The 20,986-nt window shown below is 32.0% G+C and overlaps 1 protein-coding gene across 4 annotated transcripts in view; it reads right to left on the reverse strand.

Moving 5' to 3' along the window:
- Nucleotides 1-851: 851 nt before the first annotated feature.
- Nucleotides 852-20,986, reverse strand: part of LOC148620567 (synaptic vesicular amine transporter-like) — a 41,662-nt gene continuing 21,527 nt past the window's right edge. For 3 of the 4 annotated variants that reach the window (XM_088574226.1, XM_088574223.1, XM_088574225.1), the window contains exons 2-16: nt 16,774-16,927; nt 15,924-16,212; nt 15,526-15,584; nt 13,916-13,999; nt 11,924-12,016; nt 10,761-10,850; nt 7,334-7,435; nt 6,676-6,771; nt 5,851-5,929; nt 4,675-4,726; nt 4,181-4,244; nt 3,444-3,563; nt 2,761-2,806; nt 2,285-2,372; nt 852-1,571 (exon numbers count right to left, since the gene is read on the reverse strand). In XM_088574226.1, the coding sequence (XP_088430352.1) occupies nt 1,467-1,571; nt 2,285-2,372; nt 2,761-2,806; nt 3,444-3,563; nt 4,181-4,244; nt 4,675-4,726; nt 5,851-5,929; nt 6,676-6,771; nt 7,334-7,435; nt 10,761-10,850; nt 11,924-12,016; nt 13,916-13,999; nt 15,526-15,584; nt 15,924-16,212; nt 16,774-16,906 (1,500 nt within the window). In that variant the 5' untranslated portion in view covers nt 16,907-16,927 and the 3' untranslated portion in view covers nt 852-1,466. Of the gene's footprint in view, nt 1,572-2,284; nt 2,373-2,760; nt 2,807-3,443; nt 3,564-4,180; nt 4,245-4,674; nt 4,727-5,850; nt 5,930-6,675; nt 6,772-7,333; nt 7,436-10,760; nt 10,851-11,923; nt 12,017-13,915; nt 14,000-15,525; nt 15,585-15,923; nt 16,213-16,773; nt 16,931-20,986 lie in introns of all 4 variants that reach the window. The other variant, XM_088574224.1, reaches the window with a different exon arrangement.

The raw sequence follows: 20,986 nt of genomic DNA on the forward strand, positions 1-20,986 counted from the left end.
GAATTTGAATATTAGGCAACACAAAACCATTCAAAAATGAAACGACCAAGATGAGTAAATCATATATTATTCTAAAAACCGACCAGCTCATTAATTACAACCAAAGCATATATATATGAAAACAAAATAGATATATACTGAAATTGTTCAATTTGATTAACCAAAATGCATATCTATTGGTAAGATACAGTCATTGGCAGTATATTACACTTCAGCTCCGCCTACTTCCCTTCCCTTGCATGAAAATATGTTAATCGTTTCGTCACTATCGGGGCCATAGGTGGGGAAGAAATGTACCAAACACGTCATATAAAAATCTAACTTATTTTAAAATGATTAAGATAGTGGTATAAAAACAATAATAGTATATTGACTAGAAATAAATATGATAGACGAATTTTACACTAATAAAAATAAAACGCTTGGCAGTATCTCGTGTATTACTCTGATTGTAAGCCGTATCCGTATGTCGTTTTTTTTTCAAGTCAATACACAATCATTGTCTGTATACAAATGTATGGTGATGGTAAGCTTTTTTGGATACTACCGAAATACCAGTTTAATTATATCATACATAGGGGCTTTCCCTTAGATACCCTGGATCCAAGGGAGGGGCAACACCTTATACTCGCTAATATTGGTTTTATTAGAATTCACTGGAGCGGAGCCACTCTTAGGCCAATCAGCACCCGTGACCTTTCGGAATATCTGATTCTGCAACTGCTCTATTTAAGTATTATGATGAGTAGTTTGCATGGAGACAACAATTAAAACAAATTGGATAGGTATAAAAAATTAACTGGAACGTTGACCAAAGAAGAATCTCAATGATAAAATGGAAGATAAAGAACTTGATGCAACAATTTATTATATAATACAAGACATTTGTGTATCATTCTGGTCTCCAAAACAACATTTAAACAAACCATAAAGGATACAGCTTTCACACTCTCATTTTCTCCATCATTCGAGTACATACATATAACATTTCACTAAGACAAGCTGTCCAAACACAACATTACTCTACGGTAGATCGAACTTGAATTGATTAGGGAACGTTAAGTCAGTAAGCAAGTATACGCAGTGTTATAGGAACGATCTACCTTATATCAAAAAATTCATCAATGTAGACATCACAATTTTACACTTTCTTTTATAAAGGTAAATTGATATTATTTGTTTGAAATACTATTGCACGAAGCGGGCTGGATTTAAACCTAACTTCTTTAGCGTTGTTGGTACCTTACTGAAAAAATATCGTATTTAACAATTCTGAAGGCATTTCCTACTTTACCAAGTTTTATAATATATAGTGTACGTTGTAAGATTGTTCAAATAACAACTTAACATGATATTAACTTGTATTTAACTTATTTGTAATTTTAAATCTCAAAGTATTTTTCTTTGATCATTCATTATCTGGGTTAAGCTGGCCACTAATTTAGAGATTGATCTTGTTCTTTTCTTTAGTAATCTTCATAGTATTGATCGTCGTCGGAAGTAACATTACTTTTGTCGGTCTGGTTGTACGTCACGTATTGCACTGGACACTTGTCGTTAAGTATCAGTGACTGAAAAACAAAATGAGAGAAAATAATATTGATCGACAACTTTGTTTACTGCCTGATACTGATTGATATCGGCAATTTTCAATGACAACGACTATGACGTCGCCAATAAAATGAATAATGTAAGCTTTGATAGTAATATTTACTAGGACTTCAGAACTGCCGTTATTTTGTTAATAATACGCTTCCTAAACTGAGTAAATGGTTATTATTACATCCGTTAACGTAGGTATGATATATGGAAATGTCAATGGGTTTTGTAAAACGTTCGACATACTCCTGGTTGCTAACGTTTCAAATAATACAAAGATGCATTTATGACAAATCAGATAATTTTGACAATATTGTTTTTTTCATTGTCCATTTTACGTTTATGAATAAAATAGTCATATAAATTTGATATGCAGGTATGTGTAGAATTGATTCGGATTCGGCATTACCAATATTTTAAATACCATTTTGTTAAGTTATCTTCAGCTACAACTTTTTGACACAATATTGATTAATTATTCATAAAACAAGCAAAAATTTAAAAAAAGCTTGGTATTCTGTTTATAATTTGATGCATATAAAATATTTAACAAAAAATAAGGCAAAAATACTGGAGAATAAATCTTATTCTCTATGTATTTGCCATCAAGACATTTTGACACCTTTTTTTAAAAGATTACTCATTGGAGTTATCTGTCTTTGCACATACAATATTGACAACTTACCATCTTTTCTTCTCTTCCGGGAGGGTTTCTGATAAATATCAACAACGGTGCATAAAGCAAATTAATAATTGCAATGATCCATAACATCCTAAAATAAAAAACAAAAAACATATGCAGCGACATTAAATTAATAATAAAAAAAAAACCAATATTCTGATTAAATTATCCGGTCCTCTGATATTAAACCTAGAAGTTATTGATTGTTTTGGTTGTGATACTGTTGTGAAGATGTAAGACAAAGAACGAATAAAATTAAGGCAAAACAATGGGTGCATGGCTATATAAATGATTATGTAACTTTAGTGGATCTACAAGAATATAATAAATTTCATCATCGTCATGCCATTTTACGAGAGAAAAGTGTTTTTGTTTGTTCCATGAAATAAATACGGATTGTCTTTCTTTTAACATTAAGAATAACTAATTTGAGTACGTTTGAAAACAACGATAAGTCCCCGTCTTAACTTAATTCGTACCAATTGAAGCCCATATCTTTTACTATAGTACCACTTAAAGCTGGTCCTGAAATAAAAAAAAGTAAATTTGTGATGCAAAAGTATCAACGTATTATGGTAAACGTACTCCAAATACAGGCAATACTTAATTCTACTAAGAATCAAAACTTTTACATGACAAATGTTCAAAAGACTCAAAGTACACGTTTTCAGGGCGGATATTTAACTTAACGGTTATGAAATTTTGGAAATTAAATGTTATTAATGTAAAACATAAAAGGATTTTGGTGAATATCTGATGAAAGAAAACTAAGAAATAAGACTTTTATATCGATAAGCACTGACTGGTATTCAGGATACAAACAACACTGAATTTTTTTTAACATCAACTATTGATAAAGACGTAAAGAATTTCATAAACAATTGTTTTCGTCACTAACAAATCCATTATCTTCAAAAACTGTAAATTTAAATACTATTTAGTGCAAATGCTACTTCAATTTTGTTATTACAATATATATGCGATTTTCAACTTGATAACGTGACAAAAACACACACCCGTCATGTTAGAAATGTCAACCTTTTTCTGTTTTATCAAACAAATCAACTTTTCACAATATAAAACTGTCGCAATTAATTCTGAATAAACTATTTCATTGTAAATTCCGTGTCATTTACTAGTATTATACATCACACTGACTTACCTACAGCAAAACCTACACAGAAAGCAACATCTGCAATAGCATAAACACTGCCATACACAGAAACATGTCTCAAATCTACTAAATATCCCATGTGAGGCATCATGGTGGAATCAACCATACCTATAACGAGAGAAAGAGAAATATAAAAAGTATAAAAGGTGCCGAGAGCCTTTGACGTCCTTAGCTTGGGATTCTTTCGAAACGTGACTGACAGCGGACATTAGCGAAGAAGAACTGCAAATATACAAGTTCTCAAAACAGGAATAAACTTTCAATTTGGCAAGCATAAATGAAAATGGGAACGGTTTATTGAAACCTACATGTATTTGGACAGTATAACACGTTTAGTTCATATGATTCAGGTGTTGGATTCTTGTCTTCCATGCAATGCAAGGAAGACAATCTTTTTTGTCATGTAATGCTATATTGTGTATAAATTTCTCGTATTTTGTAGCATACGATAACAGCATTAAAAGTGTATTTTCTTGGAATTTCAAATTTACATAAAACGTAGCAGCTAGATAAGAATTGAATATGTTAAATACTAAGTTCGGTTGTTATCTAACTTGTGCAAACAGTCCTCTTCAAACAGTTTAACCTAAGAAATAACTGTAATCTACTGACGGAATTTACTGCTACATTATAACAATGTCCTGTAAGAATATGGTTCACAACAAATATCACGGAATTTACTGCTTCATTTACAATTATAGATTTTCTAGATACATTAAACTTACCTATGGCAAAACCTAATCCAAAATTAGGTGCTATTAAATGATATATATTTTTAGAGAATGGTATCTGAAAAATAACAAAGAAGATTTAAATTAAACCTTATTATTCACTTTAATAAAGAAACGACATTTGTATTTGTCTCACGTTTTACGATATTCTTCCAATCTTGAATATATGAAATCAAATTTAGATGATAAAATTGACCAATTCGGATTAATTATCTAAAATTTATTTATTGTTGGATTACGACGTATCTATTTTTTGTCAGTTACATGAACAACACATTTGACATTTTAAATAAAAAAAGAGTCCCTGCTTCGAGTCCGGATGATTGTCCGATACCTTTCTTTTTTTTTAAATTGTCTTTTGTTTTAGAATGTCCTTCTTTGTTTTGTCATGTCTATCATTTAAGGGGCTTTGATGTTGAAATTTTGAAATGAAATATTTTTGGCAATAATGATTAGATGGCGAAGTCTTTAAAGCTATTTGTACTTACACATATAAGAGATATTCCGATTACAATCATACCAATGAGGGCAGATAACCACCTGAAATAAAATGTAATTTTATACAATTATACATCGAAAATAAAACAAAATAGAAATACGAAAGAATGATCAAGGGAACCAAGATTCTAGCGGAAATTAAAAGAATGTAATCTAGGGACAAAGACCAGACATGCAAAACAGACACACACATCAAAGAATAAAAAATGACCAAAATAGTACATACAAAGTAACAAAAGTAAAACTCGGACTCCACTAAAAAAAAAGGCAGCTTGGACCAGGTGCACCAGTAAGGTAAGCGTCCTCTGCTTTCCTAGAAACACCCGCCGAGTTGCTAAATGTTAAAAAAGTCAAGACCAGGGTAGACGAAGGAGGAAAGGAGAACTATGGCACGTGGAACAAATCAGTTTTCGTTATGCAGATTGATATACCGTGACGATTGATGAGGGGCTCATAATGTTATAGAAGCTTTATTATGAGAAGTCTTGAGCGGTACAAAAAGTCTGCTTAGTTACCACAAGCTCTGGCATAACGTATGAGTTTTAGTACGAAAACTTCATACACAGGTGATGAAGGGATGTTGCCACAGATGAAAGGATAGTTAACAATAAGGAATGAAAAGTCATCGCGTTTCGTATAATTTGGCCAATAGTTTTCCTTTACCATCGATCTTTCAGTGAAGGTCGGTCAAGACATGAGGCTAACTTCACAGTGTTTGTAGTATCTTTAACTCAAGTTCTTTGGGTAGATGCAATATAGTAAATTTCCGAAACTAGGATTGTTTAATTATAACACGCCAACTATATAGTGGAGACTGAGATTAAAGATTCATGCTAAATGATTATCCTTCATTTGGATCAGATCAGCTATAGGAAGCCTCATAAGAGTGAAGGAATAGGTCAGCAACTAGAGAAGCACATTTTTCCCATTGGAATGCCGACCGTTTGTTGTAAAATGCGTCCACCACACTGAAAAAATATGTTATCAATAAAATATTTCAGCATTTTAAAAACTTCTTCGGTATGTTTGGAAGATTATTTGGAATTATTTTTACAAATTATGAGAAATCTCTACCAAGAACGTTTTTGTATCTTGGTGTACCGTCTTTTTTTTAAGTAACAGCGATGAATAATATATAATAATAATGAGATTAAATTATTTCGTACCTGCCAATTTTGTGGCCAATTGGTCCAAATATATTTGTTCCTATTAAGTAAGAAATACTAGCTGGTAAAAATGCAATACCTGTAAAAGAAGTAAAGAAATTAAAACAAAATTAAACGTAAATAAACAAATTTTTGTCTACGTAATAATTTTAAAAATGGCAGACAAATTAGATTAGAAGAACTACGGAAAATACGGAAAAGTTTCTTATTGACAGTAGAAAGCAGATGGAATAGAAGAGAAGTAAAGTAATCAAAATTATGACCAAAAAAAATGAAAACCTCTTATCATTACTATATATGGATCTGGTTAAATGTTGACCTTTTATACTAAACTGTAGATGGTTAGTTATTGGTAAAATCGTGATACATCTATAAACCGGAATCAGCCCACATTAAGGTGCACCAATAGCATGATATTATTACCGGAATCTACCTAACAGCTCCCATTAAGGTGCACCAACAGCGTGATATTATTACCGGAATCTACATAACAGCCACCATTAAGGTGCACCAATAGCGTGATATTATTACCGGATTCTACCTAACAGCTCCCATTAAGGTGCACCAATAGCGTGATGTTAGAATACTGCTATTTACTAAATTTATTGTAAGAAGCTCACAATATAGACTTTGCCAGGTCTTAAGTTTGGTTATCTATCTCTGCTGGCATCCATCAATAAATCCATTTAATCATATGCGATACCGAACATCCCTACAAAATTTCATCAAAATCTACTACAAGTTTAGCACACGAGAGATGTAGACGACATAAGTTCAATATCTGATTTTTAATGCTTACATAATCGTAGACTTTTTTATACTGACCCTGCTGCAATTCATCTGCATTCATCGTGTCATACATCCATATGGGTAACGATGGTTCCATCATGGCAATACCCATATTTGCGAATGTGATAGATCCTAAATAAAACACATTATAAGCTTATAATCTGTTTAGATTGAAAATGGACTTTCAATACACCTTATGTAAAATTTTATAATAATACCATGCAGTTGTTATTGATAGAAGCAGAGATTATTTTCAAAAATTAACAAATGCAGATATGTTATTCTTTCAATTATATATTATAACGTCTGTTACATATCATCAGGCACATTGGAGTAAGGCGAAACGCATAGTTGAAAAGAAATCGGGTGAGTTGTTTTTACCAAAGTTATTCCTGAGCAGTTTTTGGAAGCAGGCAACATCATTTAGTTTAAAGATAACTATTTTAGGAAACCAAATATATAGTAATTAAGTAAAATTAAAAACAAAATGTTGCCACGAACGACTACGATTTAACTAAAATTATTTTCTTATTTCTCGACAGCAATCAATTTGGGAATGCTCAACAAATGTGAACACTTCCTTGTGTACATGATCAACGTATGATTCTTTGAAAACACATCTTGTATGAGCTTTTTGGCCTTCTTATGTTATTTCTTCGAATAAATTGTAAAAAAATATTAAAGTTAATCTTACCAGCAGCTATGAGTATATACGGATCTTTGATGAGTGTTCCGAGAGACTCCCCTTCGTGAGACTCTGGCTTTACTGATGGTTGTAACGCAAACATCTGAAGTACTACAAAGAAGATCGGGATATACAATAATAAAGAGTGGTATTATTTTTCCACTCACTGAAAGAACCCGCTTAGAATATGATAGAATTCATGCCCATAATTCGCATAGTAAAAAATGAAATGTACCAAATCAGAAACATAGTAGCATCTTTCATTTGTTCGGTTTTTATTTATTTGCCATTCCATATCATATACTACTAAAGTAGCACTCCAGCTTACTTAAGTGTCAGAATTTTGCTAAATATAACGGTTTTGGAGATAATTGTGAAAAGCTTCTGTCTGACCCCTATGTTTTATTTTTAGAACCGGCAGCTATGTTTTGTCAACGGATCAAAAATCCCCACATCAGTTCTTTGCAACATACCCTAAAGACCATTCACACAAAGTTTGGTTTTAATTGGTCAAGCAGTTTCAAAGTTTTGAAAAAATGTTAAGACGACGGACGCCAAGTGCTGTCAATAGCTCACATGGCCCTTGTCCAGGTTACCTAATAAAAAGTAACACATGCTTTGAAAAATAAATAAAATAAAAACTAAACCGTAGAATACCGAAAATAAAAACTAAACCGTAGTATACCGTAAATAAAAATACTCAGTATCCGAAATGAATTAATTCATAAACTGAATTGGCTATCCTAGAAAAAGAAAGTAGTATTCTCTTATTTGGGCTTCAAGATCTTTCACACAAAATAAATGTAGCAATCGTTGAAAAAGATTTTACATTTATCACGAAATCAAAGCCTTTCCTCGTCGTTTAAAATACGTTGAATCGTCGGGTTCGAAAATGAACTATTACATGTCATACTTATTGTATTAGTTTTTATTGTTACATTTAACGTCTGTTAGGTTGTTTGACTTTATATCCCATAATTGTATATTCTTGTAGTATGTGATATATTATATTAAAAAAAAACATCACGGGAGACTTAATAAATTTTACTAACTTGTGTCCTTTTCCATTTGCTCCAGTTGTGCAAATCAAATTGTTATAAAAATAACCCAAGTTCAGCGAAATGCATTTTAATATTCATTCGTAATCAATAACTTCACCAGAATATCAGAAACGTCGACTTTATCAAGCCTTAACTTGCGTTATGTAATTAGTATAATTATAATTTTTATAGACAAACCATTTAGTTTGGACCAAAGTAACATTGGATAAAACTCAACGTATCGCGATAATCGCTGAACTCAGATTGGTTTTAAATACCGAAGGTTACACGAGATGCATTGAATTTCATGATTTATTATACATATTCCGATGGAGAACATCGAGGAAAATGCAATTACCGTTAAGAATTAAAAGCAATCTTTTCCAAATCGGAAGTTATATGTTAGCTGTTTTAGTAGAGAATCTCAAATGAAGAGAGTTTCTAATGCGATCTGTCTATGCTATAACGATTGAATCAATATTGTGAAATCAAATATCACCCATCGAATCAAATCAAATAAATAAACCGCTTCTTTCAGTCTTATTCATAAACATTTTCATTAAAGGAGTTTGTATAATTGCTAAGGTTGAGTAAATACCACGCACATCATCGCAGTTTATATGTGGTTTAGGGACACATATGCGTTCAAACAAAACTTCAGGTCGAATTCTAACGTTTGTAAATGTCAGCATCTGCGGATTTAAAAACTTGAAGATTTCGTGACAAACTTTTTTGTAACTCAATTAAATAAAAGGGTACATTCACGCAACTATTTCGGAGAAGTATTTAAAGAAACTGTTTTAAGGCTAATTTGTACTTTTCGACACCCTTATCATTTCAGTGCGATATGATAAATATTTAAATAAACAGAGTGCTATTTTATCCTTTATAACAATATTCCATTTAAATGAATCAACATGTGCAGTAAAAGAATGATTTTAGTGTGTTGCTTGCCCTCGCATACATTTTACTTGGGCTAAAAAATATTGTATTTTGTGAACTTTCCTATTAAAACCTTATTTTGTCTAGTTGAATATACAATAGTTATATTATCAAAAGGCATATATAAATTTCTAGATATGACATAAGTAGTCATGTACATGTATGAAATTACTTTGTGCACCTAGAGCTTCAACTCCATGACACCATCGATAGCAAAACATCATTTCAAACAAACATTTAAGCTTTGTTATAAAAAAGATATTTGGATGAATATTAGGGGAAAATAAATACTTCCAGGTAACTTCTCCGGATCAGATGGTCATGCATTAACGATATATTATAGAATTGTGCCACTGTACAGTTTTCCAAGCTGTTTTAATTGTTAAAATCACTTATGGATTGAAGTATTAATTTTGTGATTTAAATCACACTTGTTTATCTAATGATAACTACACTTTGACTACAGGAAAACAAAATGATCATTTGTGGACAGAAATGACTGCAGTTTCAAACTGTATAATTTCATTAATTTTTAGAAACCAGAGCTGTTTTACAAAGACAACCACTAATGGAATAGGTCTGAATCAATATTTTGGAATCAAATATCTTTTATCAAATGAAATCAAATAAATAAAATGCTTCCCTTGCCCCACTCATAATTGTATATGAGGGATAAATTTACATAAAGCTTGGCAGATCCCTTTCATACCAGACAACCGTTGTTTTTATCCATTAGGTGTCGATCCTTGATTTACGTATACCATTTAACTTTAGAATCAAATGTCAAAAAGGGACGAAGTCACTGTTTAAAAATATTTGTTGAATTTTATTGCTTAAATTGAGTTTTCTGTAACTTAAGTAATTGATAAAATTTACAGTGATATTATTTGCATTTAAATTAACCGTCCGTACAAAGCACGACACGTGTAATTTTGCCCACAAGTAAGTATGCAATAAAACATCGATATTAAACCTTTAAAGGTGTGTTTGTACTGCATATTTTGCGACTATTCATATAAATTTATTAGTGTTCCATCTAATTTGTAAATAATGGTATTGTGCAATATTTTAATAGTGTGTGTGTGTGTGTGTGTGTGTGTGTGTGCTTGCTTTGGTATACGCTTCATTGTGTGAAACAAACAGACGTTACAGTACTTATTGATAGGAGTAAAAATGGAGGATAGTACCTCATTAATACAATATAACTGCTTTACTTGCATTTTGGCGAAACGGAATATTTTGTCAGCATTTTTAATATATGACATTTTGTACTTAACCCTTGTCTGTTCGTGTATATTATTGAAATAAGAACGACAAAAGAAATTAGTTCCGAATTTAACGGCAATTAGGGACTGAAATAGTATGCTGATTAGTTTGACAAACTTTCTCTACACGAACATTAGATAAATATTAGATATAAGACTATTAGATAAATAACTTTAAGTTGAACTAACCTCCATCTAATAAAGCAAGCGCAGCTAAAACTAAAAATGGCGCTTCCTTTCCGGCAAACTCATACATAAAACCTCCAAACGTTGGACCAACTGGAAAACAGACGTAAAATAATTTTTATAATATGAACAAAGTACCAAAATTAATAATTGCAATTCCATTTATGTACATAATGTTTTTGTTGTTGTTCTGATTGGTCAAGTGGGTGTTAGGGACAACATTATATATAGTTTATATGCTGTTGCTGGTCAACACAATATGGCATCGGGAAAATAAAACGCTGTATATTAAGGCTGAATTATGATATTAACGCCCCGTACATATGAACATTACGTACTGAACTCAATTTTCTCGGAACTTATCAACTTACAAAAATTACAACATTCACCTAAAAACTGAAGACCGTTCGATTAATGTCATGATGAATGGTTAAATGTTGTAAATGAAGAATATAAAAAAAAGCATTTGAAGTTAAAAGAGTTCGTTTTAAACTGCTTTTATTCATTGAGATTTGTTCCATTGATATACTGCAAAAAAGAAAGTTACTATTTGAGTTTAAAAGATATAAATTAAGCTGAGTAATTTTGCCTAATTCATCAAACGCCATCCCTATTTGACTCACATAATTTTACGTTTTCTGCTTTAAGTTTTCTTTTATTGCAAATTGATTCCATCAAGTTAAATTTGTCAATTGATGTTTACATTTGATATAAAAGACAACCATTTTGCAAGTTCGTAACATTTTCTGTAGTAGAGCAATGTCATTTTTATATATTTAGCTCTAATGCAAGTACGATCGTGGGTAAATTGCACGATATTTTTACGTTTACGAACCATTTGGACTTACTTATGCACGATACATGTAAAAAGGTTTGTAAACTATTTATGAACCCTAACTGGATAAACATTGCAGTATGTAAGTTGATAATTTGTTGTAGAAATTTGAATTAAACATATTTCCTACTCAGTACAATAAACACAATTTCCACGATCGTAACAATGCCAAAAAGCCAGTGTCAAACGCCGTAGACGCCATATTGATTTGATCAGCAACAGACACTCTTAGTTGTGTTGTAAAAAACCAAAATATCATCACTTTAAAAATAGAAATTTACTTTCAAAATGTTTTATCAAAAGTATAATTTGATAAAAGTGTGTGCATTACCGAGAACTCCCATTGCAAGACCACCTAGAGCTATACCCATGGCATTGCCACGTTCTCTGTCATCAGGATATCTCTCAGCTAACATTCCCATACCTAAAATGAAGAGAATTTATTACATTTCTGGGGTAGCTTCTACATGGTTTAAGTAACTCTCCAGATTGACATTTGACTAACTCAATAAACAGCCTGCTTCTTTAATATTGAAAACCTGTGCAATCTTTAAGCCAAACATCAAAGCTTTGTTACGATCACTTTTTTCCAAACTTAGTAAAAGTATACACAGAAAAAAATGTGCCCCATATGATAATCATATGATGCTCAAGTCATATGATAATTATATGATAATCATATGATAATTCACATTAGATAGTCATACTATAATCATTTGATTCTGGCTTGAAACCATACAATACTAGTAATCATATGTTTGATAAAAACATGATTCATATCCACGATAAACATATGTAAACTAATATATATATATATGTGTGTGTGTGTGTGTGTTGTAAACCATCGGATTCTCATGTGTAGCATTTTTACTGTTTTCAACCAGGAAATAACCAAATTAAAGATTAAAACAAAAAGACCATTGGTATTCCACAGCACAGAATCTACAAAAAAAAATGGACATCTATTTATATTCAAATTTAAATAATTGTAATATAAATACATAAAAAAATATATATTGTGTGCTTCTGATGAAATTTGACTCGAAATTTGAATTATGTAAGAGTAACCAAGATTCTAGCCGAAATCGAAAGAATTTCATCCAATGACAAAGACCATACATGGAAAACAGACCCAAACAACAAAGAACATAAAATAACCAAAATAATACATACAAAGTTACAAAATTAAATAACTCGAACACCACTAAAACTGGGAACATGGACCAGGTGCATCGGTAGGTTAAGCGACCTGTGCTTTTCTAGAAATACCCGCCGAGTTGCTCATAAAAAGTTAAGTCCAGGGTAGACGTAAGAAAAGGAAAGCCGTGACTCGTTGAACAAATCAGTTTGTGTAGATTGATACACCGTAAGTTCCACGAGTTCATGATGACGACCATAGACAAAATAAGCTCATAGAATAAAGATATTGTTAACTTTGGAAGAAATTAATATCAACCATGTTTTCGTGGTGTTTTATCACATGGTGGAATGTAAGCCGCATGATTATTGTACTTGGAAATTATAAATCGAACTTTAAACTTGTAGATAAATGAAATATATATGTCATTTTAGGCAATGTATATGTGTTTAATTTAATGTAAATTTAAGTTCAGCATCAACGTAACGAATACGTTAAATAGTGAACTGATGCATGTTTTTGGTGATTATATACTTTGCAAAACCTATAAATTACTTAGAATATTTGTTCGCTACATATAACCTAATCCCAGTGCTTCTATGTATAATTTTATCATTTATTTGATTAAAATATTATGCTTTAAGATTATAATTCATAAATTCGATGTATTTTCAAGTTAACTTCAAGCTAGCACGTCTTTCTGAAATGGACGCAGATTCTAAAAAATGTTACGAAAATAGCAGAAACAATACTTAATTAAATGGTGAGTAAAAATATGAAGATATTTTGTATTGTTTAGAAAGCAGAGGACGCTTAGTATACCGATGTACCTGATCCATGCTTCCAGTTTTTTTTGTTTTTTTGTTGTTCATTTATTTTTTTATTCTACGCAAGTCTATTTGTTATTTCATGTTTCTTTTTGAATGTGTCTATAGTCTTTTCGTCTAGTTGATTATGTTCGGTTCGACCCTGGTGCTCCTGATTTCCCTTAAAAATGAATTGAAATAATGACCCATAGGTACGTAAAAAGGGGTATATATAGACTATGAAGAAAGGAAAATGAAAAACAAGGTAGGACAACTAGTTTAATGCTTTTTCTTCCAAAATCTCTTCGTGAGCCAATACACGTGTGTGGAAACTCTGAGTGCATTGACACTTTTGCTGATACAAATGCTAGTAAGATACCTGCTACACTGGAACACGATGATCCTATGCCTTGGACAGCTCTTGCTATAAATAATATTGTGTAATTTTCTCCAAATGCAAATACTAAAAAAAAAAAAAACAGAAACAAATAAAAGTTCAATTAACTGAAAACGCACCTTTCATGTGATTATTGAAAGTTATCATATAAGGACATTTTTATTATACTTTTGGGCATTATTTTGTAATGACTTTGGAGGTGTACAAACAAGATACAACTTATTAAAGAAATCAAGAACCGCCAATAGAAAAAACGGGTATGGTGGAAAGCAACAAATGCACCAGAGTTTTAACTTAAATACAAAATAGTAAATACTTTCAAGATTGTTATCAATATGAAGCAAAACCGAATGGTACTCGGACTTGATACTCCTTTTGTTTAACACAAATCCAGATTGTAAAAAATCACGTTTTATCAGGATTTCTTTGAAGGCTTTTTTTTCATACTTAAATAAGTGTTAATTTGGCGACAGTGAAATTGAATGTTAAATATAACATGTATAAATGAATTGGATTTTTTGCTAAAAGTTGCTAGAATAATAGGATCATTAATTCAACAGAGTGAATAACCACAAAATTATCACGAGTGCCGAAGAACGCCTAGATTTCACGAGTTAAATCCTCACGCGTTCTTGGCACGAGTGATCATATTGTGGTTATTCACGATAAACAATTGATTATCCTATTTATTATACCGATTTTCTTCATAATTTATCCATATTTTCAATATGAATTTTAAATTCTGTGATTGGCGGATTGATATCAAAGTTGTGACGTCTTGGCGGGAGAAAGTCCGAGAGTGAAATTACCGAATTTATTTCACAGTGTGAATTATCGAAATTTATTACACTGGGAATATTCGATAAAACACTGCTATAATAATACTAGACTATTACATGAAGACGTCTTGATATTTTTTACAGGGATTTCAATAGTATTTTGTCTTTACATTAAAACTGTAATAAAACGCATTACAACAAATGTCTGATTAAGACAGTAATTAAGTGTATAAGCGTTTGTAAGAATCGGGCAAAATGGGAAAAATCAGAAACATGCATGTTATAACTCCACCGATGTGACAATAAAATATCACTCAAGGATGCTTTCTCTATTTGAAAAGACCACTTTTTGATCTCTGCATCACTGGATTTGCTCAGAAATTGTTCAATAGAATGTTAGAAAAAAATGAGTTTTTGACAGTTATCTGCCCTTGAAATGTTTATTTTCAGTGCATTTCAATGAAATTATAACTCAATGGTCCAGCATGATAAGGAAAATCTTGTCTGTTCTCCCTCATTCTGATGGTGCAAATAGTCAAATTACACTGTTTTTAAACCTTGTTTCACCTACTGCCTGATTCTTACGGGGACTGAAACTTAAATATTTACTGTCATATGGTAAAAGCATTTAAATTATTGACTATGCAAACACTACTGCCGCAGCGCTCATTTAATATTGCAATTTTGTCATTTTAGTCTGAAACGCGATTTAATTCGAGATAACTTACGCATGGATAATGTTGAGCGTTCATATGCTAGATGGGTAAATCAGAGAATAAAAAATAAAAATCTTCGAATTTAGAATATACTTACTAATTGTGGAAACAAACATAACAAAGAAACCGGTAAACAGTGGTATTGTATATCCGATCCTGAAACCAAAGATTAAAAGAAACTGATTTTATATCAATGAGCACCACTTTTATCGGTGTGACATGACCAGTTTCATGTGGAAAACAAACCAATAACGCTGTCTTTATTGTTGCATTTGGCCCTTTTTTGTATGTTTAATTGCAGCTCAAATATCTTATTTTCATTTTTGGAAACTCTTGCTTTAGGTGTATATGTTTTATGTTTGCTTAATGTTGTATCTATGCTCTGATGTTATATACATTTCTACGAAGTAGTTATTGTTCTTCAGTGGATGTTGTAAGTCCAGAATGCAACACACCGGAAAGATAAGTTTTTGTCATCAAACTTCGATTACTCACCTATTAGTTAGTGGTCCAATGAAAGGATTGGTTACCAACTGAACTATGGCTTTAGACGCAAACATTAATCCCACACGAACATTCTCATTACCTAGCTCAGCTTTTCGTATCATTGTAACAGTTATAGTTTCGTACGTAGTCAATGACGCTGATGTTGAATTTTCACACAATTCTATTGGCACTGTTTCATTTTTACATATTTTTGTAGCATTACTTGGAAGCGGTCGTGATACATTCATGTATTCAAACGGGTAATCTAGTTTCCGTAGGAAGTTAGGTACTATTGGTACTGAAACAAAATAGATGTCAGATACAAGACGGGAATGTCGTGGTGTAACAAAACAGTGCCACATCTTTGCATTCGAAATTTTATAAAAGGGATCTCTCAATTTTCCAGTGATACAAACCAATATATGTCAACTGCACAACATAAATATTTAAATTGGGGAAGTGGTGTTTGACCGTTAAATTACAAAGTTGATGGGTCTTGAGTGCGCAATTCAAATAATTAAATACTAAATAACGTTTTGATTAAGAAAAAGAAAATAATTCAGACTATAATCTATTACACTATATGAAATATTCCACACTTTTTTTAACTGCTTTTAAGGGTAAAGTATCCGTTACCAGGTTATTTCCTGTAACCCTTTTCAAAAATTATGAATATACATTAAATCTTATTAGATCTTAATTTGAAAGTTAATCTATGAGAACTTACACTATAACAAATGTTCCAAACTTTCTGTTAACCGCCTATAAATGTCCTTAACCAGGTTGTTTCGTATAATCTGTTAAAAAACACCGAATTTCTAAAGATGGTAACAGCTATAATTTATCACCATGTACTTACCTACTGTGGTAAGAAGCATATTATCCAGGAACAGAGCGATGAAAACTATAATAAGGACCAGCTTCCGAGACTGTCGACATTTTGTCAAACATCCGGAAAACTTGGCTGGTGATACAAAATCTTTGATGATCATAATGTCTATGTATAGTCACTGCTGCTGAAAGATAAGAAAATGATAAAAAATGGAACACAGATTGGTCTTTAAGACTCAGTGTCTTACTTATTTTTATCTCCTATGAACAAGGGTTCTATGGAAATCCACATGTAACTGTCTGTTTACTTAAACATTTAAAAAAATGTCATAATAAAAATATGTATACTTTCCAGCCATGATTCTTAGCCGGAGTGCTACTTAAATAACTATGATTTGTCCATTTTATTCTCTTTTTTCAAATTTATAAACATTATGGATATCGGTTGTTGTTGTCTGTAGACCTCATTTAAAACTAGAATGGTCTTTGGTTTTGGTTTTATATTCTTGGTATAATTTTATTTTATTCTATGTGGTTTCATTTGCCCTTTTCACGGTAAGTCCACTTTTTCCATTGTTTTTTTTATAACAAGTGTGGACACAGACTGGTAATGCCCGAGTGGCAAGTATGGACCCAGATTGGTATAGCCCGAGGGGAAAGTATGGACGCAGATTGGTATTGCCCGAAGAGCAAATTAGAACATATATACGTTTTGTCTTGAATGTGTTTTCATTGTCTAGAAAACTCCTCCATTTATTGATATCAATAATTGAATTGTGCGCATATTCATAAATATCCATTAATATGTGTTACTAAATAAATATCAATAAATGGGGAACAAATTCCACAATGGCTTGCCATAACCATAAGACAAATCATATACATATTACAATGCTTCTTCCTTGAAGATGTACTTACATGGATATGTTGAACTCGATATGCCATGTTAAAGATTGACCATTTCACTTTTTGTTGGTTAGCTTGGTAAAATTCTGGTCTCTTAGTTTTTTTTAAAATTAACAGAAACTAACAGTGTGTTATCTGTCAGTTACATGGAGGGCCCTGATTTTAAAATGGAAGGGGTCATAAACTCAAATAGGAGCATTCCTTTGGTAGTTAGTAAAATCATATCAACATTTCATGACAATTGATCAACCATAACTATAAAGTCATCACACGATAACCGTGTGAATATGGACAACGACGACACGGACGCCGCCGATGACACTATTATATTAAATATAAACATATATATATATGCAGATTCGGGGTTTGGACATGCTCCATTTGCTTTTCCCTAAAGGCCTGTCGATTACTCTTCCTTAGGACCAAATTAGTAGTTTGTGATTTGCTAAGAATTAACATCTATAAGGTCTTTGGTTTTACACGAGTCCTAGTTCTATAGGAAAAGATGATAAAACTGCATAATGAAAAAAAAATTCCCACTTACAGCCGCCATGTACTCAACAGAAAACATTTTTGATTGAGTGTATGTTGTTACTCGTACATCTATGATCATACAGTAAATCTAACTGTGTAATTTAATATCAATGTCTATTAAATACTCGAAGGAAAACATCTGACCTCACTATGGGTATAAAACATCATCTGACATCACTATGGGTATAAAACATCATCTGACATCACTATAGGTATAAAACATTTTTTAAGAACATTACGTGTGCAATGTATTTTAACTAACATGCATATATGTGTATAATATCATAATAAAATGAGCTCAGAAAAAGAGATTACTACAACCTCATTTTTATTTCCAAAACTATTTCTCCACTTGTTATGCAAAAGCTCAGATGTTGAAAATTAAATTTGACCATTTCCAATGGAGAGATAATATTAAGGGAGAATCTTGAGTAATTTCAAAAGCCAGTTAAACCTTTATGTACTTTTGTACATGTATAAAACATACTTAGACTTGACGAACCCGTCGTACAGTTCATAAACTATTTACACACAATAACGTGTACATAAAGTCACGTCGAAAAGTTCATATACATGATAATTTATACGCGTACTGTATGGAACATAACCTCCTAAAAGATATGTAAAAGGAAGGTCCAAGTTTTCCCTGCAGCAAAATGTGAAGAAATATGGACCATATTCAACTTGTGTTCTTAATAAAATGCAATTTGAAGAATCTACATACCTCATGGCTTCATGAGCATTTTTCCATTGAAAAAATATTTAACAATTTGAAAAAAAAAATCGATTTAAGAACCGATTTGGATATCCAAAACCCAAACTCATATTATTTGTATATATTTCGTCAATTCCTCCATACCCCAACTAAGTCAGCAAATAGTTTGCCGGACAACCTCTAGCACTGCTGTAGAGACCATCCGCTTAGGCCTGAAAAAATGTTATATTTCCGGTAACCCTACCAACCCTCTTTCACACCTCTACCTACATATTTTTATTTTTAATTTTGAAAAAAAAAATAAGTAAAAAAATTTCAGAAAAAAAGACGAAAATAAGGCCAAAGATGTCTATCGTAGATGAAAAAAACAAGGAGTTAGAAATATTGGTTGTTTATATTTAGAATAGATTGTAAACACATATGCCGTAAGTATGCTTTTGGTCGTGGATAATCCATTTGGGATTCGGTACTTGAGATTGTTTTTGACCACCACCGTCAAAGCAAAAAAATATATCAAGCGCCGAATTCCAAGATGGATTAGTCCGTGCACTAAGTCTAGTCATGTTTAGTCTTAAAGTTTGCTTATTTTATTTACGTTGTATTCTGAGTTTGGTGTCACTATGTCTTATTTCATTTCAAGAAATGAAAAAACAAAATCCCTATATCTACCAACCCTACAAAATTTGAGAATGGTGACCGGAAACCTTATTTTTTTCGGCCTTGGAGATTTTTCATCAATTGGGTGGCATGTATGCACCAAGTTGTCTTACACGCACTGAAAAGTGTGGATTTTATCCCAAAAAGTATTTCGCTGGATCAAAGATTCGGCAAATGCTGTAGGCTGTACAATACACTAACATAGCGTGCAGATCACAAATTGGATCACTAGATCACGGATCGGCATTAAATCGCGTGATAATGAATTTAACAAATGAACGTGGTCACATGACAACTAATTTCCCCGAATACACCATGACCCACATTCACGGGTATGAATATGCAGAGGGTCTGTGTAAACGCTTTCAATTGATGCTTTACACAGTCCGTGTGGGACCCTAAATGATAGCCAATGACTTAAAAAAAAACCTCTCAGTCCGTCATATGTTACAAATATCACATACGTGTGCAAACCGGGGCTAACAGTATTGAGTATATATGTTAGCACGAAAACGAAAATTAAACCAAATATAGGAACAGTCAGTTGATGGTCAGCGTCACTCATGTCTTGCAAATGATTGGTTAATACTGTATCACGAAATTTTCGGGGAATTTTTGTGGTTTATATCTACGAAGACAACCGAATTATCGGCTAGAAGCAACGATGTCCTAGCTTTATAATACACGGAATGAAGGGTGTTACGGATATACGGAAAGTGCTATCTTTTTCAACTTTGTTATCGTGTTGTTTAAACATAGCGTCTATCGACTCCTAGTCATTTGCAGTACTGTTGTATTTGTAGTGAAAGCTAGCGAAGCAAATAAGGCTAATTAGGGATAAAATGATGACGTTTACAGCAAACGACCTGCCACCTTTTGAAACGTGTGTCATATAAACATTACTGATCAATTATTAGTATCATTCGAAATAAACGTTGAAAACTTTGAAAGGAGATTAAACATATTAGAAACACGTGATAGAACCTGAAGAAAAGTATCAAAACATTCGGAAGCTAATTGACTTATTGATTGGTCTGTTTAAATGCAAATATTCCTATGTTGAATATATAAAGTCAAATATCGCCATGTTCCATTATTTTATTCAAACATCGAACCTTTTCTTCGGCGCTACTGACGCAAGTACTGCTTATGTCCACTGAACAAAATTGTAATGAAAAACCGGAAGTTCTTAAAAGACGTTCGGGGTGCAATATTCAGTTTGTACTTGGACACCCTCGCATTTAGTAAATTGAAAATCGATACCTCTTCGGATAGGAACATTTAATGTAAGCTATGTATCACGGGTAGATCAAAGTCGAGATTGTATCATTTAAAAATACCGCATCATTTCAGTTCATATGAATTTAAAAGCTCTGTGTTGGCTGAACATTTTCTCACATGTTTGATTTAAAAAAATCAGAATCAAGTT

This window comes from Perna viridis, chromosome 3 (genome assembly GCF_037379345.1).
Source record: "Perna viridis isolate PV_CMFRI_1.1 ecotype Kerala chromosome 3, ASM3737934v1, whole genome shotgun sequence".
In the NCBI taxonomy this organism is placed as follows: domain Eukaryota; kingdom Metazoa; phylum Mollusca; class Bivalvia; order Mytilida; family Mytilidae; genus Perna; species Perna viridis.